The sequence below is a fragment of the Diaporthe citri genome, assembly GCF_014595645.1.
Source record: "Diaporthe citri strain NFHF-8-4 chromosome Unknown scaffold_1, whole genome shotgun sequence".
Lineage (NCBI taxonomy): Eukaryota > Fungi > Ascomycota > Sordariomycetes > Diaporthales > Diaporthaceae > Diaporthe > Diaporthe citri.
In genome coordinates, this window is record NW_025064846.1 from 4,637,554 (window position 1) to 4,662,419 (window position 24,866).

Sequence of the window (24,866 nt, forward strand, 5' to 3'; positions counted from 1 at the left end):
TGTTCCCAGGCTGGTGGGATCCCCACAACTGACAAGTGCGCCCCGTCCCGTCCCGCCTTTCCCGAATGGACCGTCCCAGCCGTGTGCGGCTGAAATAGGACGGGACAGAGAACAATGACTTACCCATCGAGATAGACGGCCCAGGAGCTTAAGGGCTGGCTCTAGTCCCGTGGCAGGTTTGGTGACATGCCTACTAGTAGTGTCGTGGGGTGCGAGCTGATGGGAAACAAAGACTGCCACCGGAGTGCTGCAAGATTTGTCCTCGGGGCGTCGTGAGGGCTAATGTGTAGGTCTCTTCAGGATGCCGGTTTTTAGTTAGAACAGGAATTCTCGGTAGCCATACGAGTATGGGTATAAAAAAGGGCTGTAGCGGAGGCTGGGCGATGCTCTCATCCATGTTGTGAGGTCGGCAGGTTCTTGTTTCCCCAAGTCCTAGTGTAGCGAACGTGGATACGTCGAGGACGCATCAAAGCGAAAGCAACTTTCATTCATTGTGCCTTTGACACTACGAAAGTACCAAAGATTTATAAACATGCGAGCTCGGGTCGGGGGATCGCCTGGTTTCAGGCCACTAGGCCGCTCAGAACTCCTCGCCAACCTCGGAATGTTTTGTCGAACGAGCAGGCCTGGACGTGGTGGCATATCTGCGTTTCCTTTTGTTCTCCGTTTTCGGCTTGCATGTGATTTCTGTGTGTCCATATAAGAATGTAGGCAGCGAGCTGGGACATTGTAGCATTAGGGGCTGTCTCAGACGCTTGGCATGTGTCTGGTCATGATGGCATCGAGTCCAGAACCTCAGTCCACCGGGTTCCTTTGACAAGAAATGGGGTCCTGGTGAATACTGCTATGGAGCCATCACTATTTGTTGAGGACCCAAGTGCCACACACAGGTACAAATATTCAGTTACTGACCCTGCAGCACTCCCATATATTGGTCGAAGCAGCTCTCAATACATCTGTGAGACAAAACAAAAAGCTGAGCCAGAGTCACTTACCTAATTCCTCAAGCCTCACAATATGGGTTTCCTCGGCCTTGCCCCCTTCACCAATGCTGGTGCTGTCTATGACCCTGTCCAGCAGGTGCTGACCATCTCAGCCCAGGGTGAAGCCCAGAAGTTCACATACGGTTACTTCTTCAAGCGCGTCGTCCCGTGGGTGGGCGGGCTCCGTTTCGAGCTGTATGCCTGGACCGGCCCCCTCTCCCACGGCACAGAGCCCTTCGAGGTGTCTCAGCCGTTCAATATCCCCAACTTGCAGGTCGGCGACCCCAGCAACACCATCATCTTGGTGGGTTCCAACCACCCCAGCGGTGAGATCATCGAGATCAAGTGGCTTGGTCTCAAACCCCCCGTGGGCAACGGCCAGAGCCTACCAAAGCGCGATAAGAAGCTCTCAACGGACACACCACAGCCGCCTCAGACACTGGATGCCGAGACTCCTGCGAGGATCAACACTCTCTACAAAGAGCCCTTCACCATCAGCGAGAGGGCCTATTCAGGACCCGGAGCCACCTTGAACATGGACTTTGACCCCCAATTCCTGATGCTCACCAGAGCAGGCATCGAAGGGGGAGACCTTGTCTGGACTTTCAACTCGCTCGAGACAGGTATCACCCAGGTTGTCACATACAGTACAGAGGGCCTTGGGACTCCTGTCATCCGCAAGGTCTACACCGTCAAGGTGTTCGTGCTTGACAGCGCAGCCCGGCAGAGCAGCGACAGCAGCCAAGGCAACGGCGTGGTCAGCAACCTGGCCGTGACCAACGGGCAGAACGGCAAGAACGGGGCCACCTCGAAGCCGGACGCCATCCTCAGCTTCCTTGGCCGCGTCTTCGAGGCGCAGCGCATCGCGCAGGGCGCCCTGCCCTCGGCGCGCCTGCTCCGCGTCCAGGCCACCCTCCCCGCCGGGCCGGTCTACCCCGTCACAGACCCGCTACGCCTGTCGCAGCTGGATGTTCTGTTCGTGGGCGACAACAACGAGTATGCCACTGTGAAGTCCACGGGCTGGGGCGAGTGGGCCCTGCCTGTCGTGAAGAAGGGGACGCCGATCGTGGGGCTGCAGACCTTTGCGGTCGAGGACTGCAAGGTCGAGATCACGCAGGCTGACGAGGCGGTCCGCGCTGAGGTGGGCATGAAGGCTTTCTTCGAGGTCACTCTGGCGAGGCCGCTTGGGGCCCCGCAGTACGGTCCCTACAACCCGCTGTATACTTTCCAGATGATTGATACTAGCGTGATCTCTGTGGATGCTGTCACTGGGAAGATTCTCGGAAACTGATTCCAGGAGACCTTCTGTGGGTGTAGGATCTGCGACAAAAGTTAGTACTTGGAATTTAATTGAATATCGTTGAACCTGCCAAATTGAAGTATATACACATATTCGAATGTGCAATTTGCAACCTCTGGATGCATGTGGTTGGAACTCTGAGGTGCGATGAGAAACCAAGTGTAAGTGACCGCAGTTTGGTGTAGTTGGAGCAGTATTACGTAATACAGCCGTTGGGGTAGGATGACGGCATCGCCCTGCCAAAACATTTTGATCTTCTTTCACTGGCCTGGTCCAAGGGAAACGCAGCCCCTTGTAAAGCAACAATGTCGGGCCTCCTGTCTCGCGCGACAACCGACTCGCGCTTCCAGCTCGCCGCGACCGCAGTGATATCAGGAGGCATTGTGGCCGCGGGTCTTCTGAGCTACCAGCGCCTGTCACACGAGCAGAGAGTGTCCAGGCTCAAGGACTCGATACCCAACCCGAGCGACGACCACCCGCTGCAAAAAGTCAGTAGATGTTCCCACTGCCCACCTCGAGACGAAGTACCCAGCACCACACTGAGCATCAGGGTCTTGACGGCGGAGAAGTGCTGATCACTAACAGCAACCCTTGCCCTAATAGCTCACGAGCCTCGGAACGATACCTGCGCCCGACAAGGAAGACATCCGGACCGAGGCACTCGCGCGGCGCGCTCAGGCCGGCGACTTCGACGATGAGCTGATCCTCGAGCAGCTGGCGCGGAACCGCGTCTTCCTGACGCCCGAAGGCCTCGACAAGCTGCGCAGCTCCTTCGTCGTCGTTGTGGGCTGCGGCGGCGTCGGCAGCCACGCGACGGCGGCGTTCGCCCGGTCCGGAGTCTCGAAGCTGCGGCTGGTCGACTTCGACCAGGTCACGCTGAGCAGCCTGAACAGGCACGCGGTTGCAACACTGGCGGACGTCGGATTGCCCAAGGTGCAGTGCTTGCAGAGGCGGCTGAGGGCAATCGCGCCCTGGGTCAAGTTCGACCTGCGCCTGGAGAAGTTTGACGGGGAGAGTGCCGAGAGGTTGCTGGCGCCGTGGGCCGAGGGCGGTTGGAAGCCGGATTTCGTGGTCGATGCGATCGACAACATCGACACCAAGGTCGCGCTGCTCAAGTACTGCCATGACCACAAGATCGAGGTGATCTCCGCCATGGGCGCTGGGTGCAAGAGCGACCCGACGAGGATCATCACCGGAGATATCAGCACAAGCACGGATGACGGCCTGTCAAGGGCGACAAGGCGCCGCCTGAAGCTGCAGGGCGTTACGCACGGCATCGCTGCGGTTTACTCGACGGAGAGGACGTCAGAGGGCAAGGCACAGCTGCTGCCGCTGTCTGATGAGGAGTTCCAGAAGGGTACGGTTGGTGATCTGGGACCGCTCCCCGACTTCCGCGTGCGCATATTGCCTGTTCTCGGAACCATGCCAGCAATCTTCGGGCTCACGGTGGCCAACCACGTCATTCTAAAGATCACAGGTACGCATCGAGCTCCTTCCTCCGTCCCACTTCCACGCCAAAACTTGCTAACCTATCACTCAGGCTATCCTTGCGATTACGTCGAGTCCAAGGCATCAGGAAAGACGCATGACTCTCTGTTCTCTGCGATACAGGCGAACGAGCAGAGGCTTGTAAGGTCAGAGCCAGGGGCTCCGGCTGATATTGCTCTGGGCCTGAGGATACCACTGACCCACGGCGAGGTGGCCTTCCTCGTGGAGGAGATGTATAGGGGTAGGAGTGCGATCAGTGGCCTACCGACGAGTCTTTTCCTCATTAGGTGGAGGAAGCCCCAGGCAAGCATCCTGAAGACACTGGGTGAAGGAGAAGACCAGCAGAGGTGGACAACCCTCCAGATGAGTGACCTTGTGTGCATGACCAAGAAGGAGTTCAAGATACATGAGGAGCAAGTGCTCAAGGGAGGCAAGTCTCCGGAGGATCTGTACGATGCCGAAACCGTCAAGAGGGTCGAGGCCAAGATAGCAGAGGTTGTCGAGTACGAGAAGTACAGGTAATGGTAGCAGCCGCGGTCTTGCAATAAACAAACAATGACCTCTCACAGTGGCTTGAATATCCGGCAAGGGTGATCTTGAGAACACCGAAAACTGCATTGTTGTTCTCTTACGTCCATGCATCCTTTCACTCCGGGGCTGGTGAGGATGTATCCAATCCACTTCGTGCATCGCTGTCACAGCTGCAATTGAAGCTGAAACCCAGCTGTTTCTTTATGGTCCTTTTCTTGGATTTGCCGGCCTCCTTCCAATGTCAAACGATGTGAATCTTCATTCAATACACACCATTAAAAGCCACTTTTCGTCCGAAGTCCCTCAACTCTCCGAGGTCTGGTATCGCTAGATCCAGATCGGGTACCTGCAGGCGCGTCCTGCCCACAACCGCGTACCAACATCATCATACCTGCCTTTCTGAACAACCACCACGTCGATTTCCTTCTAGAAAACCTTCCCGAAACAACAACCTGCGATCGGCAGCAGAATAATCATAGAACGAGCGTTTCCATCTCCAGACATTCTTCGAATTGGGTCCAGGATGGGTTCTTCAGCTCCTGCTAACGGCCACCCCGTCGTGCTTGACAAGGAAAGCGCGACTGGTCAATTCGTGCGAACGGCCGTTTGCCTCTCGGCGATCACACTCAAGCCATTGAAAATCGAAAACATACGGCAGCACCCATCAGCCCAATTGACAGGTAAGTTGTTCACCAGCCATGTCTGGCACTTTCGAGGTTGACAGTCCTCTGTCCCTTTGCTCCTCCTCCTCCCCTCCTTCTCCAGCCTCCTACAACCCTGCACCCTTATGACTACTGACTTGCCAATCGCCAATAACTGACGACCCATGGCTGCTGCAGTCTTTTCCATAGTGACGACCTGCTGACCATGACTCACTACAGGAACAAACAAGCCGGGAATGACGGCAGACCTCGTGGCGATTGTCAACTGGCTTGCCGAGCAAACCGGCGCGGAGATCATAGGCAATGTCATTGAGAGCAGAACCCTCGAGTTCCGGCCCAAGTACCGTCCATCAACAAAGCAGATAACGCGCAGGGAGATCAAGATCGACCCCGGCTCCATGCTCGCCAGCTCCGTTCTGCACTTCCAGACCATCCTCCCATTCCTGCTCTACATCGGGAGCCAAGACCCCGGCAACGGCAAGGCAATAGAGCTCAGACTCAAGGGCACGACATACTCGCCCGGCACCCCAAGCTTCGAGTACATCGACCAGGTCTTCCTGCCAGCCCTCCGCGACTACTTCGGCGTCGAAATCATCTGCCAGCTTGTCAAGCGCGGATGGGACAGGATGACCCGCAAGTGCCTCCAGGAGGGAACGGTGCGCTTTAAGATTCGCCCGCGCAAGGCCGGCACGACCCTTTCCCTTCGACCCAATGCCAAGTTTTGCGACGATGAGGATGTGGCGGGCTCTGTCGACAGCGTGTTGACCAGCGTCGATGTGACCATTGTCACTCCTCCGGTGCTGCATGAACCGCTGCAAACGCACCTCCAGGGGGACATCGAGGCTCGATTTGGAAACATCGATATCGAGTTCAAGTTGGAGGAGAGCGGCCATGACGACAGGGTCTACGTGCTACTCGTGGGCAAGTCTGAGCGTAGGCAGCCCCTTGTCTTTTGTTCCTGGCGACTACTAACCTTTCATCCTTCTAGACTGTCGTTGGGGACGGGACTACCTGATGGCCCAACCTCTGAAGGACTCGACGATTCTTGCGCTGTGCAAGGAGATTTCGAGTCAGGTCTGCAAGGATTTGGAAGACGAGGGTGAGAAACAGAATCCAACAAGAGAGCACCTAGCAGCTGAGAGCTCAAGGCCCACGCTCCCGTTACCAACAATACAATAGCTAATACCGGTGCTGACACATGATGTACGCAGTTAACAGCGAACGTGCCGTCGACATACACCTGGAGGACCAGCTGGTCATCTACCAGTGCCTGGCCGAGGGCCGGACATGCTTCGACTCCCTGACTGCCGGGGAAGCAGCCAACTCGGACTCGTCTACAACCCAACTCTCCAAGGCTGCCGCGGTTGCTCTCCTGCCGAGGGCAAAGTACGATGGCAAGACCTGCATCGGCGCAGGTATGGTGGTTGGGCAGCTCTAGTGTGGAGCACAGCATTTCTCAGCATGAACAGTGTGATAGGTCCATTATCAATAGAATACACCGCCGACTTGATGTCGGGCTTTTGAGGCTCAGCGGTGTGTTTCTGGGTGTTCAAGATTGGTCGCTCTTTCGTTGCACTCTAGCGCTTAGCCGTGTATCTATTTGATGTCGTGGGCCTCCACATAGGCCAACCCGAGGATGACGGGCGTGCAAAAGCACAGACAACATACATCAGAGAAGAATTACACCTTGCGAGACGTCAAGAACTTGAAGGAACTGAAATGAATTACTTCCCGTCACATTCTATTCTACACCCAGGGTCCCCGCCATTGTCGCAGAGAGCCCTTTTGCTCTGGTACGCAAATGCATACAATTGCCAGCACTGTGATGGCCAGCATTGGGAGAGCCACAGCAAGTCCGATCTGCCAGGTATCCATGTCACCCTTGCTCAAGCTTTCTCTGGAGAATCTTTCACTTCTTTTTTTAGATAATGTTCTACGGAGCAAGTCATCATATGACGATCTGTTGATCAAGAGATCTATGGGTCTGTTTTTCAATGGTGCACTCCAGAGAGGGCTGTGTCCCCGGATGACTCAAGCTTGGGGGAGCTAGAGGCAATGCCTGATAAACCGCCCAGTCACTCTGAGGTGGAAGTGAACTGGAATGCCTGGCCTGTGGCTGTGACACTGATTGGACAATTGGAATGAGATTGGTAATGCTGTTTGTCATTACCCAGCTGATTGTGCAAGCTGGGCCGAGTCGGAATGATTGTCGACTTCAGGGCCTAGTAAGTTGTGAGTCCCATTCAACCCTGCTTGACTGTACCTCAAGTCTTGGCTTTGACAGGGTCGTTGAATTGCCGAGTCCCTGGGGAATACAGTAGCTGTTGTGGAACCCGCAGAGTCTCCGGGAGCTACTACCTAGGTAGAGTCTAGCACAAATCCAAACAGCCTCGCCAGCCTAGTTGGTCTAACCCGCTGGATTTCCACTCAACAATCTGCAATTTGTCTTGCCACCAATCACAAACAACACTCCCACAAAGCCATGATGATTCGGTTGATTCCATTTCGCCATTAAAGTCCCGAGTTCAGCTCGATCGGAGCACCCACAGCATTCCAAGGCCAGGTGGGGGGCGGTGTATCTTTTGAAGCCGAGGAGCAAAATCCAGTTTTCGAGAGGCCTAGAACGCAGAGCCCCGGGGTGAGTCCGGAGGCAGGCTGCAGGCTGCAGGCTGCAGGCTGAAAAGGCTTCAATCCTGCTAAGCTCTCTCGGCCCCTCCGTCCAAGGTGGACGCCCTGGCCGGTTTTTGCTTCCCCGGGTGGGTGCCCACGGCGGACGGGCCAGAGGGTGAGCCACGACCCCGAAAAATAGGGTACCGGAAGACAAGAAAAGCGGGACCGGCAAGCAAACAGGGAAAATGCACAACACACACCGCACCCAACGCCTCCGGGGGTGAAGGGGGGAGCCGGAGGGGGGAATGGGGACCCCCAACTCAAGTTCCAACTCGGGAGGACCAGAATGCTTCTCTGCAATTTCAGAGCAATCGACCGATGGCCCCCTTTGTGGGCGAGATCAGCCGAAATTCGGGCAAAAAAAAAGGGGGCGGGCTTGTGATGAGGACCGGCGCCCTCGATGGCAACGCCGCATCGGCCGGATGCCAGCCAGTGCGCCCGACCGCCTCTGCCTGCCTGCCACTGCAGCAAGCCCCCGGCGCAGTCCAACAGGCTGAGGCCCCGCTGCTCCTTGCCCTGCGCGGAACTGGCTGACTGGTCAACCCCCGGATCGGTGCCGATATACCCCTGAGATTGGCGAGCCCAGCGCGCTGCTCTTGATTTCCGGCCGCGAAGCTTGGCCTCGGGGCGTCGAGGTCGATGGCGGTCGATTTTCGAGTCGAGATGGGCCTCGAACTGGGACGGTCAGCCCGGGGCGGCGTTGTGGGCTCTCCTCGGCGCTTGCTGGCGCTTGTTCCCTGGTCATGAGCGAGGCTTTGGGAATCTTACCTAATTGCACAAGGAGGGCGGTGACAGGGTCGGATATGCAGTCATGGTTGAGATCACCGTTGTGTCATGCTAATGAATCGCACGCAAAGGCGCTGCTTCTGCCCATGCTTACGGTTTTACTTTGACAGCCTCCATGGGTGTTGTGGCGTTCTCAGGTTGGAAGGGACCAATATCGAAAGACGAAGAATCGAAACGCTTGGCCAGGTCCAAAAAGGGCTGACTGAGTGGTCGTTTCGAAAATCAATTGCGGCGTGTTAGTTGGTTGGCTGAGGGGGGGGGGGCGATAGAAACCCATTTTCGACGCCACAGTCGTCCTCCCCATGGCCGCCACACCGTTCGTCCGATGTTGACCCTGACAAGGGGCTCCCAGCGCAGTTGGTGGTGCTAGTACCACAGACCCCAATGCTTATTCACATTTGGTGTGAAACCTTGTGTTTTGTTTTGGGCCGTTTCACAGGCATAAAACAATTGATTATGTGAGTTGGGGGCTTACAACCTGGCCTCGGTCCAACATCTGGTCGACAGCCGGCCGTCCTGTCAGGCCCGGACGAGTAGCGAACCAAGCATAACTTGAGCCTCTTGACCGACCTCTTTGTGGCCCCCTATTCTCACCATCCTCCTTTGCCGCGGCCATGAGAGCTCTTTCCTTTGCAATTGCCCTCATAGGCTGGCCACCCATGAGCTGATCGCTGGCAAAAGTGGACCGCTTGGCGACCTGCACCATTGTAGGGCCCATGATTCGCGCCTATCGGGCCCAGCCCAAAGCATCCAGAACTCGACACCTCCCAAAAGGCGCGCGTCTATCTCCTTGGCAGCCGGCCTATGGGCGAAGCCCTCAAGGTTTGAGGCAGGACCGCCCACGGGTGGGTTTCTTGCACGCAAGTAGTTGTGCTCCGGGGCCAGCTGGGCTGGGTACACAGTAGCCACTCTCTTGTCCGTACGAAACCTGAGGACCCTCGTATCGAATATTTATTGTGGACGGGGGCAAGTCTCCCCCACTTTTACATATTAAAGTGTAATTTTAGTAGCGCCATTGAAACAATCGACGTCGACGGGTCTTTACCCCTGTGTCCGTGTGTCCAAGTGTCCCAACGGCGCACCTCGAGGGCACCTGGGTATTGGTATAAAGCCTCAAGGCCGGTCCTGCTCATTGCACACCCTCTCCTCCAGGAAACACTCGACCACTCACAGCCCCACCCCCCGACGCATATCACTCTTTACATGCCCTAGGTGGTTCACTGCTCATACAGTCCTTTCCGCTCTTTAGCAGTCGTCATTCATTGAAGCTTGTTAGCATCATACACACGTGCGCACGTACACACACACACACACACACACACACACACACACACACACAAACCCATCCTCTCCCAAGATGAAGTACTCTCTCTCTACCTGCCTCGCCGTCATCGGCATGGCCTCGGCTCACTCTTGGGTGGAATGCACCGACCACGACAACAAGGACCTCCTGCAAAAGATGATCGCAGGCTCCCAAAAGACGCCCGCAGAGCTGATTGACCCAGTGTAAGTGCTGAACCAACCGCCTCCGCCCCCCAAAGGGTGCCCTGGCCCAGGGCAGACACACGAAGAACCCTGTAGCTGATCATGGTCCTTCAACAGCTTCTTCCCCGACAAGTGCCGCGGCTGGCCTCGCGCCAAGGCCAACCCCGGCGACTGGATCGACGAGTCAACCAACTTCTCATGGAACATCGCCGCCAAATCCTGGGAGGGTGACCGTTCCGCCTGCAACCCCTCGCAGCGCAGCCCTGGCCAAGAGGCCAACGCCCCCATGGCAACCGTCAGCCCCGGCGGCACCATCAAGCTGAGGTACGGCGGCAACGGCCACACTCGTGGCGCCACCGCCGGCGCCAACAACGACCCGGGCCAGGTCAGCGTGTACTGGGCCGGCGCCAAGGAGACCGAGATCCAGACCATCGACGAGTTCACCGACGCCAACCGCATCGCCCAGGCCGGCTTCGCCGACGACTCCTTCTCGTACCCCGCCGACCCCAGCATCATCAGCGCCGCGCAGGGCCTCGTCGACAAGGGCAACTGGATGGACGTCACCATGCCCACCAACATGGAGCCCGGCAGGCACATGCTGGCCTGGGTCTGGAGCTACGACGGCGCGCCGCAGTGGAGCACCTGCTTCGACGTGCAGATCCAGGCATAAGGGGGCGCAAGTGGGGGAGGGCCCGCCTGAGGAGGAAGGGTCATGAGCGATGCGAGAACGAGATGTGGGTCTTTTTTGGTGGAGTCGGAGTTCTTCCAAAAATCTGGGACGGCCATACAGGACAATTTGCGATTTCCTTTGATTCTGAGATTTCTTGTGCCATTTACTTTGCTTCTTGCTTCCTTGCTTTTCGCTGTTCCGAGGCGTAGCGGGAGGTGGTTGGTTTCGTTCACTGCGTGCCCCATTGAGGTGCAGACTTTGGGTTCAGGGAATCGGGCACGTCCTGCTCGGGTTGTATTTCGTGGGCGTCTTGTTCGCATAGCTGAATTATTCCAACGGTTTTTTTTTTTTTTTTTTTTTTGAACATACCCATCCGCCAGAATATAGAACTCGCTCTGACTCACAGATCCTGTCCATATGACTTGTGTGTTGTGTTTCCCCAGGCTGGCGAGTGATGCTGGGCTTCGACGACCGTTTCCGCCATCATGAACAATGCTTCACGACAGCTGCACGACTTACCTCGGGTGGTAAGCTCGTCCAGGTTGCGGCTCTTCGGAGATTTCCCTTCGGGGAGTTGTCGAAATTGAACTTGGCCAAATGCCATGGTGCATGCGTGACTTTCTCATCGGGTTCAGAACATAGGCGACGTCACAACGGTCTATGACAAGTCAGGCCAGTGATTAGCAAATTCCCATGGATGCAAGGTTTCACGGTCAAAGAACCAATACTGAGCACCATTGCCCTCTGTGTGAGAATGATCAGCTTCGTAATTGTCAGCTACAAGCCCTGACTTCTTTGTACATACTCCATGTCGTGCGCATACCACCTCAGTCGTCGTCCCTCTGGAATCCTTGGCGGCCGCGACCGATTCTGTCCGCCAGAGACCCATTCCCTGCCGCGTTGTGAAGCTTGTGTGCGAACTCCCGGCCTCCGTACTTGGATGAATTCGCTCGGGCTCGGTCATCAGCCTCGCGATCTGCCTGTTCCTTTTCCGCCAGAGCTGCGAGACGGGCTTCCCTGGCTCTGTCCAGGTCTGTGGCATCATTCTGCATGGCCGCAAGCTTCCTTGCCCTCTCCTCCTCATCATCGCGGTTTTCGGTGCGGCGTGCTCCCCCGTTGAGATCGCGTTGAGAGCGTTTCCGGTTTGGGGAGTGTCTCCTCTCCTTGACTTCCCTCCGATCCTCCGAGTCGTACCGCCGAATGTCTGAATACTCCCTTCTCGGTGGCCTCTCCCCGTCGTCGTCACCAGAGTCATTACGCCGCCAAGCCCGAGACCCATCGCGAGAGTCTGAACGGCGACTCCTGTGGCGTCTTCCACTGCCCGAATCGTCATCATCGCGATGCGTGGGTGGCGATCTGTCCCGTGAGTGTGAGCGCCGCCTCTTGCGCCGCCTTTCATGGTCTGATTCGTCGTCGTATCGACGGGGGCTTCGCGATCTTTCTCTCGAGTCCTCTCGCCGGCGTCTGTGACGATGTTCGCGCTCATAGTCATCATCCCGGTGACGATGATGCGACCTGTGGCTGCGATGCCTGTGCTCCCTATGCTCCCTGTGCTTCGATTTGGGCTTTTCTTCCACAATTCCCATTTGCGCCAGAAGTTGCCGGCGTTTGGAGGGATCCCTCATCATGGCCTGATATGCGCCTTGTTCCTGCCTCTTGATCGCCACGAGAGGATCTTCACGTATCTTGGCTGCCGTGTCTCGCGCCGAGGCGATGACTGGGACAGGACCCGGGGTTTCGCCAGTCGGCCCTGCGGTCTTCTCCACCTTCTTCATGTCGTCGCCTCGAAGGACGGAGTCGATGCGTCGCTTGCCGAGGAGGAATGCTTCGCTCGAGTATTCGTCGCGCCCGCCGTCGTTAGGGCCTTGATACATCCATTCCACACGATCAACCTTCTTCTGGCCCCCAGCAGCCTCGAGCTGCTTCTGGGTCTCCTCGATCTGTCGCTCGCGCCTGATTTCTTCGAGCCGGGCTTCGGTGAGCTTTCGTTCTTGCAGCGCTGCCTGCTCGGCGTCGTAAACGCGCCGCTGGTTGGTCATCAACTGGGGATGCCATGATTTCTTGAGGTTGAGGTCGTTGCCTCCCATTTTGACTTAATATGAATGCGAAATTGTGTTGCAGTAGGCAGGTTGGTGTCGGGAAAAGACCCAGTGTAGATGGCTGTATAGTGGGTGGTAGAGGAAGGGAATTAGGACGAGAATGACGGTGGCGGAAAAGCCAAGGCAGACAGCCAACTGAGTGGGGCCGTGCACTGCGTTACCTCTGGGGGGCAGCCAGCAGCAACGGCGGCGATAAGCCCCACAGTCTACCTAGGTACCCCTGGCCGCTTGAGCCCCTCAGCCTTACAGCGTTGGCACGGGCCCTCATCAACCTGGAGTTGCCATTCATTGCCCTCTCAACCCGCCCAAGGCAGGCAACGTCCACCCGTTTGTGAACTCCATCGATCGTTTGCAACTTCACCCACACCTGTGGTTCCTCACCAGCAGAGCATCACAATTACCCCCGAGCCAATATTCTTCCTTAGACCACTTCATCGCTACGGATTTTGTACCAGCAGTACGTCTACCAGGATTATCAACATGTCGGACGACGACTTCATGCAGGAGTCTGATGAGGAGTACGACTTCGAATATGACGACGACGACGACAACGAGGATTCCGGAGATGTCGACATCGAAAACAAGTACTACAACGCCAAGCAACTGAAGGTCACCGACCCCGAAGACGCAATCAAGGAGTTCCTCGAGGTACCGGGCCTGGAGCAGGAGAAGGGCGACTGGGGCTTCAAGGGCTTGAAACAGGCCATCAAGCTAGAGTTCAAGCTGCAGCGTTACGATGAGGTTTGTCACGGACGGCGCACAGGATGGGCGGCACACTGACCATCACTGCAGGCCATCAAACATTACGCGGAGCTTCTCACCTACGTCAAGTCCGCCGTCACGCGCAACTACTCTGAGAAGTCCATCAACAACATGCTGGACTACATCGAGAAGAGCTCCGACGCCAAGGGAGCTGCGCTGTGCATGGAGAAGTTCTATTCGCTCACCCTGGAGTGCTTTCAGACAACCAACAACGAGAGGCTGTGGCTGAAGACAAATATCAAGCTCGCCAAGCTGCTGCTGGACCGCAGGGAGTACCCATCCGTTAATAAGAAGCTGAAGGAGCTCCACAACGCCTGCAAGCGCGAGGACGGCAGCGAGGACTCTAGCAAAGGCACCTACCTGCTTGAAATCTACGCCCTTGAGATCCAGATGTACGCCGAGACGAAGAACAACAAGCAGCTCAAGCTCCTGTACCAGCGCGCATTGAAGGTGCGCTCGGCCGTGCCACACCCCAAGATCATGGGTATCATCCGGGAGTGCGGCGGCAAGATGCACATGAGCGAGGAGAACTGGAAGGACGCGCAGTCGGACTTCTTCGAGTCTTTTCGTAACTACGACGAGGCTGGAAGTCTGCAGCGCATCCAGGTCCTCAAATACCTCCTGCTCACAACCATGCTGATGAGGTCCGACATCAACCCCTTCGACAGCCAGGAGACGAAGCCGTACAGGAACGACCCGCGCATCGCCGCCATGACCGAGCTGGTGGACGCCTACCAGCGCGACGACATCCACAAGTACGAGAGCGTCCTCCAAAAGAACCAGGACCTGCTGGCCGACCAATTCATCGCCGAGAACATCGACGAGGTCACGCGAAACATGCGCACCAAGGCCGTCCTCAAACTCATCACCCCCTACACTCGAATGCGCCTCTACTGGGTCGCCAAGCAGCTGCGGATCAGCGAGGCCGAGGTGCAGGACATAATGGGCTTCCTCATCATCGACGGCAAGATCAACGGCAAGATAGACCAGCAGAGGGGCGTCCTGGAGATCAACAGCGACCGCGACGCCGAGCGGATCGGCGCCATCCAGCACCTGTCCGATGCGCTTGCCGAGCTGTACACCACCGTCTTCAAGGATGGCGACGGCTTCCGTAATTCGGACACGACCGTTGCCAGCGACGGGGCGGACCTGGGGGGCGGCTTCTTCGAGCCGTCGATGGGATCACGTCGCGAGGGAGGTAGAGCCGCCGGACACGTCCCGAGGGCTCGCAGAGTACCCAGGGAAACATTTGGTCCGGCATAGTGCGTCCCGTCATAATCTGCGCACCAGCGATAGGAGACGAGATGGCCTGCTCTTAAGCAGGCCTTATGTAGGCGACCTGTTCTCAACCAGGAATCATTGCACCTGGTCATTTTGGTCAAGCGGCACACCACAAATGAAGGATACTGCCCATTGCGGCTGTGGTTCCGATGGAGATCCGAGCAGTCAACACCCTGAAATAGACAGCCACATATTGATGCCACCCCGGGACTTCGGCCCGTTTATACCATGCACAGTGAGAAGTGATTGGCGGCACGCCGCTGGGCGCCCACGGGATTTCCCAGCTGGCCTACTTGGCCTGCGCACTGCCGTCGTCAAATATCGAATGCAGGAACCTGCAAGAACACATCCCATTGCAGCCCACGCACCGCCGCTCACTCGCTCGCACTCTTCCTTCCGCGAGCGGAGCAGGGCATGCTGCCCCTGCACGGCAGGTAGCCTAATAAGTGGCAGCGGAGCAGGATCCTACAATCTAGATGCGACTCGTATTCCGCGTCCCGCCTTGCACGGGGGGTTTTGCACTGTGGAAGCTCGAACTGTCCAGGGGGAAGGGGGGCGAGCCTGTACTTAGCCTTCTGCTGATCAACGGTTGTTTTCTGATGCCTCGATGGGAGATTCAATTACCGCGGTTGGCCAAGAGGCCAAGCCGGTGTGGTGTTTTTTTGGGGGAGCTGAACGGCGGTCCCAACGGAGTAAGATAGTACGAACGCCTCCCACTGACCGACCACGGCGCCGCCCGGAAGCAGCATTGATCTCCATCACCATCACCACATGAGCATGGCAGAGAAAGAGGGCCTGGGAAAGGACACGCACATACGCACACATGCGGTAAGGATCCAGCGCGAGAGAACGCCAACGCTATGATTTCAGGAATTACATTACCTCCCGGCCAGAAAGCCACGGCCGATCCGGCCATAATTACAAACTGCCTGCCTTGCCCTGCCCTGCCCTGCCTTGTTTGCCTTACTACCACCCTCCCTTTCCCAAAAGAAGCACAGAAAAGCAGAAACGCCAGAAAACAGTTTTTCTCGCTTCCAAATGGACTCTGGAAAGACTGGAGACCGAGACCGAGAACCAATAAAAGAAGACCTGGGCCACGTTGGCCTCGCGCAGCAAAGGCAACGTCGTCTGAAAATGCAGAATCACTTGCCACTCCAATCCCCCCCTTCCTCCGGGTGGCGCCTACTTGCTACGCCCTCCGAGAATGGCCCAAGACTTTTGGTTCTTTGCAAATGAGAAAGCGCCGTTTCGCTTGTGTGTGCCAGGGGTTGTTCGTGCCATCTCCCCTCCTTTGTCTGCCACCGGGCCGTTTCCTGGGTCTGAACCCTCGTGGCTCAGCCTTCTTTCAATCTACAGGCGCCCCTTTTGAAATCCTCACATAACACTGACTGGTCAACGTATCCTCATCGGCGGCAGCTTTTGTGGCTCTTGACCCTCGCGCGCCCGCTCTGTGATTGTCATTTCTCGGCTTTCGTATCCCCGCGACCCGTGCTGTCGTCAGACGAAGAATGACCTGCTTTGTGGTGGCCCTTCTTCTTTCCTGGCCGTTCGCACCTCTCGATCCAATCATCGTAGCCGGGCCTGTACTCTTCTGGTTGGAAATTGGGATTGTTGTAGTGAGCGGTGTTGAAATGCGAATTCTTGAACGTGTTCGTCTGAAGTGGCTGCTCTGGCCAGGCATTGGTGTCCATCGGCTCCGCGTACTGATACCGGCTGAAACGGATCTCGTGGGTCGTCGAAGGGCCAGGGATGGACTGCGCCGGTAGGGAAGTCTGCTGCGATGGTTGCGGCTGTGCCGGGGGAGTGGGCGACGAGTCTGCATAAGGTGAGGAGAACCATGGCGACTGTGGGCTGGACGGGTAGTCCAGTGAAGGTCCTGTCAGCTGTCCCATGGAAGACACCGGCCCGACAGTTCCAAAACCCGGTATCAAGGCTAGAGGGTTGGTGAGGCTGAACGTGTCTTGAAACTGTGGGCCAGCACTTTCATGGTACGTGGGTGCGTAAGCCATCCGGTTGACTTGTAAAGTGGTGCTGTTCGTCGTCGTGGGCTTGTATAAGATATCGTAATGCCCTGGACGGTAGAGGAGATGTATGAATGGACCTATGTTGTTGGGATCTCCGTCTGGGAATCGGTGGGTGTTGACCTGGCTCCCTTGACTGCGGTCGAGGTAGGCGATCTCGAGTGTGAACCCGACTGGTTTTAGCAGTACCTCAACTAAGAGCACCACGCCCAGTTCCTCGATCTCGCGCTGGGCTGGCTCAATCACGGTCTGCGCGTAGGTCTCCGGGTCAGCCTCGCACCATCCCGCGTACTGGTCTCGATTGCCCCTCAGCCATGCCCCAGCAAGCAGCCGGAGATGGAACAGTATGTTCATGGAGGATAAGTCGTTAAACTTGGTAGTGAGAACGGCCATGGCTGTGTCATGGTCATGTATGCTGTCGGAGATCTGCTTGAGGAGCTCGAACGTGTCATCTACGAAGTCCACAAACAGATCCGGATCGTAGTTGCCGCTATTTACGAGGTAGTCATTAAGCTGAGTAAGGCGCAGACGCTCCCCGTCGACAATCTCCCGGCTGCCCTGCTGGATGAGCAGCTCGAAGTAGCAGAACCCAATAGCTTGACAAAGGTCAGCAACTGCACAAGTCTATTTGGCACAGGGGTGGTTGTCCGCGGGAAGGATGCTGACGATGTGACCAAATTTGGCCCGGGATATGACAATTAGGAACGCCCTTGCGTGACAGGGCGGGGAGAGGGAGGTGGGGGCCGATCCGGCGAGATTGAGGGAGCTCCGTAGCTTACCTCTCCAGCCACAGTTGCCGTCTCCTTTGACGGGTCTGTAGTGTGAGTATGTCTGGGGGAGGGCCTAGGTGATCGTCAGCGCCGTTGCAAGACTGCCAAATCATCACTGGCCTCGCCAGGATTGGCATGGCTGGCGCTGGGGGAAGAGAGAGGGAATTGAGGGATGCTCACCATTGTCTTGTCAACATAGACCGGGTCTGCCTTTGCATACTGCTCTGTGATGGCAGTAATTGTGGTCCTGTCGCCGAGTAGGGGCCCCTGGTACGGATCCGGTGTGGTTAGCCGAGGAAGCTCCCTCGAGCTGCACAGATCTGGGCGACAAGAGCTATCACGGGCTGCGCGGGACAGAAAGACAGGCAAGGGCGGGATTGTGAGCAAGAAAACGTACCTCGACCTCGGGCTCCCAGGTCCTAGCTGCGGCCTCTTGGGCGGCGAAGTCGTCGGGCAGGCCCTGGTTCTGCTCCATCTTGACGTGGGACGCTGAGCTGTGACTGGGAGAGTAGTGCTGCTGTTGTTGCTGCTGCTGCCGCTGCTGCTGCTGCCGCTGGAGGGATGGCTGCTGCCGGTGGTCAAAGAGGCTGGGGGCTCCGGGTTGATGGTGTTGATGTAGAGGAAGGGTGCTGTGGAAAGGGAACACGGGTAGCGGGGCAGAGCGGACGTCGACAGGGACCCCTGCAGCCCCGCCATGAGCATCATGGCATGAGCCGCCGGCTGGTCCAGGGCCACTTGCAGGGGGCCCCGGCGCCCCAGCCTGTGGCCCAGGCCCACCCAGGGACAGAGACGCAAAGGGCGCCTGCGGGTAGGTGCTGTACCCAGCGGCTTGCACGCCGCCGAACCCGTCACTCAGCCCATCATCCTCGACGCCGACGGGAAGGTAGGCAGGGTAGAAGGACGAGTACGGTGTCGGCTGCGGCTGGAACATGCCTGGATGACAGTACCTGAGCTCGAAGAGGGGGCAACGCGAAGAAGGATCAGACCCAGGCCGGACAGGGCCAGACAGACCAAGCCAGACAAACCAGCCCAATTAAGGGCAGGCGCAGAGGCAGGTCAATCAGGTGAAGCGGTCGGGATCACCAGCCACTGTATATGGTCCTGTGCTGTCGACCGTTGAACAAGCAAATGTCTTTGTCCTGCTTGCTCTGTCGCATGCAGCCTGTCGTTGAACTGCCGCCGGGGGCGACCGATCCGCTGTTGGATAATAAGTATCAGTCCGTCTGTGAAAGACCTCGTCAGTTTTCATCCTCTCACACTCTCACATGCGCGGACACGCACACGCACACACATGCACACGCACAAATGACAAGAGGAACGGCGCCAAAAGAAGCAAGTCACGGTCAGAGCTTTGGGCATCGCAGCAGAACAGATGAATCATGTAGTGAAGTTGGACGTACGGCCGTTGAACAAGACCCTAGGCAACACAGCCTGCGCAGAGCGGTTGTGATAGATCCCGACCCGGGAGATTTGTCAGGACGTAGAGGTCCGCATGTGTATAGGTGTGACGGGGAGATGGGTGCAGCCGGTCGGAGAAAGCAGCAGTTGAGAGGTTATGTTGACAGTCAGACGGCAGGCCAGGCCAGAACGAATTCGATGGAGGGAAGCGAAGACAAGAAGAGAAAAAAAAAAGGTAGACCGTGGTTCGGAGCAGGAGTATCGGCTTGACAGCCCAGAGAGGAGCAAGATAGAGGCAACCACCCCAACAGAGAGCAGCCGAGGCCGGAACGTTGTTGACGGACCACGTCGGCTTTGGGACCAAGGTCGGGGGCAACGACGGTGTGCGAGGTAAGAGAGGTAGAGCAAGGTCGGGCTCCCTTTCGAAGGTGACACGGTGACGGTGATGGCGACAGTGGGGCCGAAGGATAAAATACGGTGCTGATGCGTGCAGCAAGCACACGAGATTTGACAGCCTCTGTGGCCTGCTGGTTGTCTAAGCCGGACCAAGGATCGCGGTAGTGCTGACTGTGTGTGAGTCGTGAGGAGGGTCAAGAGACACGCAAGACCGTGACCCCAGCAAGTACTCAAATTAGACAGATACCTTGGGAGCGGCACAGGCACACACTCTCGAGATCCGATGCGGAGCAGGTGTGGTGGGCACACCCAGAGAAACTGCGTTGCAGAATGCGTTGCAGGAGGGCGGGCGGCAAGAGTGTGTTGTTGATATTGCGTCTAGTAGTTGAAGACTATGGAGAAAGGGCAACGACCCCAAGACATCCAAGGCAGAAAGAAAGTTTGGAAGCTGGAGTGCTTATACGAGAGGAGCTGGGGATGTGAGAGGCCAAGGGTCTTTGGCTGCCCTGCTCGGTTTTTTTCCCTTTCCTCCTCATTGAATGCTGCATGCACAGGCAGAGAGGGAAAGCGAGAGAGAGAGAACGAACATCCCAACCCATCCCATTCTCATCAAACCCCGAGCAGGGCGGCGACGCACTGACCCGCGGGAGTAGCCAGTGAATGGACAGGGAGCCTCCAGGTTGGGAGCGTCAACGACTGGACGGATCAGCTGGCAAGGGGGCAAGCAAGCTCTCAGTGTCTGGCTGGTCGACGATGGGCTGGGCTGGATGGGCCGATGCTGGCGATGGTGCTGGTGCCGGAAGGGTGTCGATAGAGAAAGCGACTTCTGGTTGTCTGGCTGGCTGGCTGGGCTGGGCTGCGTGTCTGTCTGGGTGATCGCCACGGGCCAAGAAAGGAGCCCTGTCCATGGTGCTGGTCTCGTCTGATGAGGATGCCAGATGCCAGACGACCCGCTGCCCGCGGCAGCCCCATGGCCCTGAGCCTGAGCCGGAGTCTGGCCCTGAGCCTGGGTGAGCCCGAAGCCTACCTAGGTACGTCCGTGGCCTGTCCCGGGAATCTCTAGCGGCATTGACGAGGGGCGCTCGGCTGGGGAACCCCTGGCTGAGGTTGCTGTCGTGTGGGAGCTCTCCTGGTCAGGGGTTCTCGGAGCGAGACGTCGATAGCAATCTTGGGACGCCTGGACGTCTGGATGCCGTGGAAAATTGTGGACGGCGGCCGATGAGTGGCCAACCAATCTGGGACGTCAGGATACTTTCTCTCGGCCGTGTGTGCGGTGTGTGTGTGTGTGTGTGTGTGTGTGTGTGTGGATGGCGATGGATGCATAAGACCAATCGGTTCGGCAGCTCGAGGAATGTTCCCTGGAGAGGGCGAGGACGATGGCGGGCGTGATGGTGATGGCGATAGTGCTCCGTTGCCCTTAATCCTCCCGTTCCTCGATCGCTGCTGCTGCTCCTTCTCCTCCTCCTCCCGCCGCCACCAAGCATCACCCACTGGAGGGGGGCTGGCTTGCTGGTCCAGCTTTCAGCTCGCAGACTGCTTCCCTCGGCTGGGTTTTGGACGGCCCAGTCAATATCGATGCCTCTTCCCCTACACTACAAGCACACACGGCCTACACGGCGAGTAGGGCAGGGCCTAGCTAGCCATGTCCAGCAATCTCGGCAACAAGACGACATTCCCAAGGGTCGAGCATTGCCAGGGTCGGCTAGTGCTCAGGTTAGCTGGTTAGTGGGCGATCCTTCCATCCACACGTGCAAGGTCTTCTGGCGTTAGTTGTTAGGCCCGGACGGGGGCAGCAACGGGGGCAGGCAACACTGCCCGCTGCCCAGGCCAGGCCCGTCGGTGGTTTGCTGGCTTGAGGTTTCAGAACCCACACCCTGCGACCGCGACCCTCCGCCGCGTCGTCCGCCCTTGGCCTTTCTGGGTTTTGGTCGCCTTTTCCATGCCCCTCCCCCCCCCGGTCTGTTTGACTTCAATCGAGCCATGGAAGACACACGAGAATCTGGTCCCGTCATGATTCATTATGCGCAAGCTACCAGGTTGTTCTCGCCTGCCGTGCTCGGATTGAGGGCTCTGGCCTGCTCGAGCGCCACTGTCACGGTCGCATTCATGCAACTCGATTCCCCGTAACTCTGGTGCAAATTGACGCCTCCAGGCCTCAACCTCCCGCCGATTCATCAGTGGCAGCATGGTCGACATTCCGGTAATCCAGTAATCCCACATCACAAAAGGTCCATCATCAGCCAATTCATCCGTGCGCCACCGTTTACCCGGCCCTGCCATCCTGGCTGGCGTCCATCGGCACGGAACGTCCATCTGTGCGTGCTCAGTCTCTGGGCCCGGCGTGGCGCCAACCAGACAACAAAGAGCCCGCCGTGCCAGATCCCGAGCCAGAGCCAGGGGCAGACAAGATCACCTCGAATCTAATCCACGATCCAACGGTGCAATCCGCCCGCAGGCGGCCGAGGACACAAAGCTAAGCTAATCGACGGGATCACGGTCACCCAGCACAGCACGGCCAGTGCCTGCCTGTCCATGTGCGCCGGCCTCTCGTCGCACGCACACAGGCAACCCGTAGCACACAGACATGGCCGGCTGCCATGCACTCCACCCAGGAGCCGGGCCATGAGGTCTACCCTACAAGCCTGCATGCCTGCAAGCCGGGTCGCACACAATGCCATAATGCCTGTATGGTAGATCCCGGGAAGCTCCCGTCCTTCCCGATACCAGACGTCTGAGCAAGCTGGCCCTGGACAGCTTGTCGTCTCATCAACAGGCAGAGCTCCATGCTTGCGGACCCATCATGCACATCACATCACAGCGCAGCGCAGCGCAGCGCAGGACAGCACAGCAGAGCACAGCACAGCAGAGCACAGCAGAGCAGCCACATATAGGTTATCATCTTGCAGAACGTGGGATCAATAACAACCCCCAACTTGTCATCATCGCCTCATAGCAATAGTCGCCAATGATTGACGCCCGGCAGGTCGGCAATATGCACGCGTTTCTCGCCTCCGCTCCGTTCCGGAAAGCAACACTTTCCATCCCACATTCCTGCGGTCGATTGTTCTCTGGCTTTCTGGCTCACCAACCAAGGAACACATGCCGTCCATATTGAATGCCACTATTCGGGCACAGACGAGACAGGCCTTTGTGGGGCCTCGCCTCTCAGCCAATGCTGTAGCTTCGTCACTTTGATAAGCACAGGATTTCTCGCCAATGCAGGAGACAGCTATGGAGAGACATTGTCTTCTCGGGGCACCCCTGATCGATCGACGGCCTTCTGTGGTCTAGTGTGCTACGCAGTACTTCGTAATAATCGACAACAGGAAAGCCCGTGATGCGATTTGACCCGGACACGTACAAGGATAAGCTTCGCGGTAAAAGATGTCTCCCGGGGCAGGTAGCAAATGCTACTATACAACAATTGCCTACGATGCCACGGCTGGCGTCGGTCGAGCGATCTATTGTGTACCAGAGGAGGGGGTTGCCCCAGCCCGCGGTAAACCCGAGGTCTTGTCCATGCCCTTGTGGTATCTGTCTCGTGTCTCTCAGTATATTCTGCACGGGCGAGGCGAAACACCAAGCTCTTGAAGCAAACAATCCCACCAAACGCAACCCGCACATGGACTGGGACAGTACACAGTCGGCTAGGACCTCAGCCGGGCTGTGCTAGCCTTTCTGAGGGAGGGGGACGCAACGCCGGCACTGGTGGTTACACGAAGCCACCACGCCATCTCGCCGTCTCTGAGATCTGACAGATGCACACTGGCCGATTGCACGAGGCTCATTTGCGGCGGCTTGCGTCGATATTCTGACCTGCTCACCTCCGTGCTGTCTGGCCCAGCCGTGTGCGTGCACCCCCGAGAGAGGTCATCAGGCTTTCGGGATGGAACTCCACGCATACACCTTGTGACCTCGTGACACAATCTGACTTTTGACAGTAGAGTTGCTTGACATGTCTCGGACTGCCACGGAGAGGCGCCACACACCCACACCCGTTCCTCCAAGACACATGCACAAATGCACAAAGCACAGGCAAGACTGCTGCGTTGACAAGCCGGCAGGCCTGGCCAGAACCCACGGGTGGGCAGCCAGATGCTTGCATTACAGGATCGGCCTCGGCAGGAGCAGCCCCATCGCATCAGAGCGGAGCATGTACGGTTGACATGTACGTGACCTGTATCGTGCCGTGCATGCGCCAGGTGCAAGACCAGGCGGCAGCTCGAGAGGACGAGGCGACCTGCCGAAGTCGACCAGCAACAGCGGACTGTGGACGACGGTGGTGTTGCAAGAGGCGGGCCTCGTGAAACTGCCTCCGCTTCAAAAGACAACGTCGTCCCTATCATCATTATGACGAGCCGGGCTTAGCTAGCGCTCCACTAAGCTCAAGCACTCCCCGGGGCACGCCCAAATCACACCCAGAAACGTCCCCAGCTCCCGAAGTTAAGACGATGTTAAGATAGCTCCTAGGTGGTCCCACCTGCGCTAGCGGGGTGGATCGTTGCGGCTAACGACCTGCCATTGCAACCATCATGCGAGATCAGGGAATTGGGCCGGCATGGTTGGTCGCTCCCGGCCTGACTTGCTTGGCATCAGATCGACGAACTCGTTATTTTGTTTCGAGAACGCAGGGCGAGGCCAGCCCGTCGTCGCGTCCCTAGGTTATCAACGACTCGTTGGTGCGGATTACCGCCGGGCGCCCGGGGGGGGGGGGGGGGGGAGTGGTTTTCTCCTCCGCAAGTGAGTGGCATCGAGCCGCCCGCAACTGCAACTCCCGAAACTCACCCGCTACACATATCGACATGGGAGTGTGGGGGCCACGATATCGATAATTGCTCTAGATTATCACCAGAAAGCGAACCACCACCACCCGCTCAAGGGGGGGCCTGATTCAGGTTCGTTGTTGCCGGTGGCATCAGAGTCACCTCAAGAAATACAACACTACGGCCTGGTCATGACTAGCGACTGATTTGCCAGGCTCGCAGCCATCATGATGATGAGGGCTTTTGGAGAAGGATTCACGCCACGACACCACTCGGCGCGGCAGGCAAGGTCAAGTTGCGATCTAACCTGCGCCACGCGATGGAACTACGACGAAGAGGCCGACTTAGTAACCACGCGACTCTGAGGTCTTGGCAAGTAGAAAGCAGCCGCCGTTCGTGAGAACGACCACCAGCCCGCTCGCAACAACTGGAGCTTGCACACACACACACACACACACATGGTTCAGAGTCCTCATCCAGAGCAAAACAGCCAGTGCGTTGCGGATTGCAGAAAGGGGCCACTGCGCCACCTGTATTTCACGCATGAAGCACGCATATTAATCTCATGGCATCGAACCCCAGCGGGTGGCGTCTACCGGCTGGGTTTCGATGCGCGTCGATTGCTCGGATCAGAGAACACCCATAGCCGTTTAACCGTCGAAATTCAACACCAACACCCGTGGTCATGATACGTGTAACTACTGTATAGCCCACGACCAGGACCAACAGTAAACGAATTAGAGCGGGACAGCTGTTGATGCTATGCATGGACTCGACTGGCAATGCAAGGTCATGTCCATT

General features: G+C 57.4%; 7 protein-coding genes across 7 annotated transcripts; 5 read left to right on the top strand and 2 right to left on the bottom strand.

The window, feature by feature from the left end:
• Window positions 1–1,017: 1,017 nt before the first annotated feature.
• On the top strand, window positions 1,018–2,274 carry INS49_001280 (uncharacterized protein; the record flags this gene model as incomplete). The annotated part of the gene is made up of 1 exon (XM_043162112.1): window positions 1,018–2,274. One exon carries the CDS (start codon window positions 1,018–1,020, stop codon window positions 2,272–2,274), a length of 1,257 nt encoding a protein of 418 aa, XP_043030618.1.
• A 314-nt stretch (window positions 2,275–2,588) lies between these two features.
• Window positions 2,589–4,293, top strand: INS49_001281 (uncharacterized protein; the record flags this gene model as incomplete). Its single annotated transcript, XM_043162113.1, has 3 exons — window positions 2,589–2,771; window positions 2,887–3,760; window positions 3,824–4,293. The coding sequence occupies 3 exons, from the start codon at window positions 2,589–2,591 to the stop codon at window positions 4,291–4,293; spliced, it is 1,527 nt and encodes a 508-aa protein (XP_043030619.1).
• Window positions 4,294–4,825: 532 nt separating this feature from the next.
• Window positions 4,826–6,687, top strand: INS49_001282 (uncharacterized protein; the record flags this gene model as incomplete). The annotated part of the gene is made up of 5 exons (XM_043162114.1): window positions 4,826–4,982; window positions 5,184–5,897; window positions 5,953–6,033; window positions 6,176–6,379; window positions 6,638–6,687. 5 exons carry the CDS (start codon window positions 4,826–4,828, stop codon window positions 6,685–6,687), a joined length of 1,206 nt encoding a protein of 401 aa, XP_043030620.1.
• Window positions 6,688–9,777: 3,090 nt separating this feature from the next.
• On the top strand, window positions 9,778–10,575 carry INS49_001283 (uncharacterized protein; the record flags this gene model as incomplete). The annotated part of the gene is made up of 2 exons (XM_043162115.1): window positions 9,778–9,926; window positions 10,023–10,575. 2 exons carry the CDS (start codon window positions 9,778–9,780, stop codon window positions 10,573–10,575), a joined length of 702 nt encoding a protein of 233 aa, XP_043030621.1.
• Window positions 10,576–11,402: 827 nt separating this feature from the next.
• Window positions 11,403–12,662, bottom strand: INS49_001284 (uncharacterized protein; the record flags this gene model as incomplete). Its single annotated transcript, XM_043162116.1, has 1 exon — window positions 11,403–12,662. One exon carries the CDS (start codon window positions 12,660–12,662, stop codon window positions 11,403–11,405), a length of 1,260 nt encoding a protein of 419 aa, XP_043030622.1.
• A 492-nt stretch (window positions 12,663–13,154) lies between these two features.
• On the top strand, window positions 13,155–14,755 carry INS49_001285 (uncharacterized protein; the record flags this gene model as incomplete). The annotated part of the gene is made up of 3 exons (XM_043162117.1): window positions 13,155–13,415; window positions 13,467–14,634; window positions 14,700–14,755. The coding sequence occupies 3 exons, from the start codon at window positions 13,155–13,157 to the stop codon at window positions 14,753–14,755; spliced, it is 1,485 nt and encodes a 494-aa protein (XP_043030623.1).
• Window positions 14,756–16,174: 1,419 nt separating this feature from the next.
• Window positions 16,175–18,439, bottom strand: INS49_001286 (uncharacterized protein; the record flags this gene model as incomplete). Its single annotated transcript, XM_043162118.1, has 4 exons — window positions 16,175–17,334; window positions 17,518–17,581; window positions 17,689–17,775; window positions 17,906–18,439. The coding sequence occupies 4 exons, from the start codon at window positions 18,437–18,439 to the stop codon at window positions 16,175–16,177; spliced, it is 1,845 nt and encodes a 614-aa protein (XP_043030624.1).
• Window positions 18,440–24,866: the final 6,427 nt, after the last annotated feature.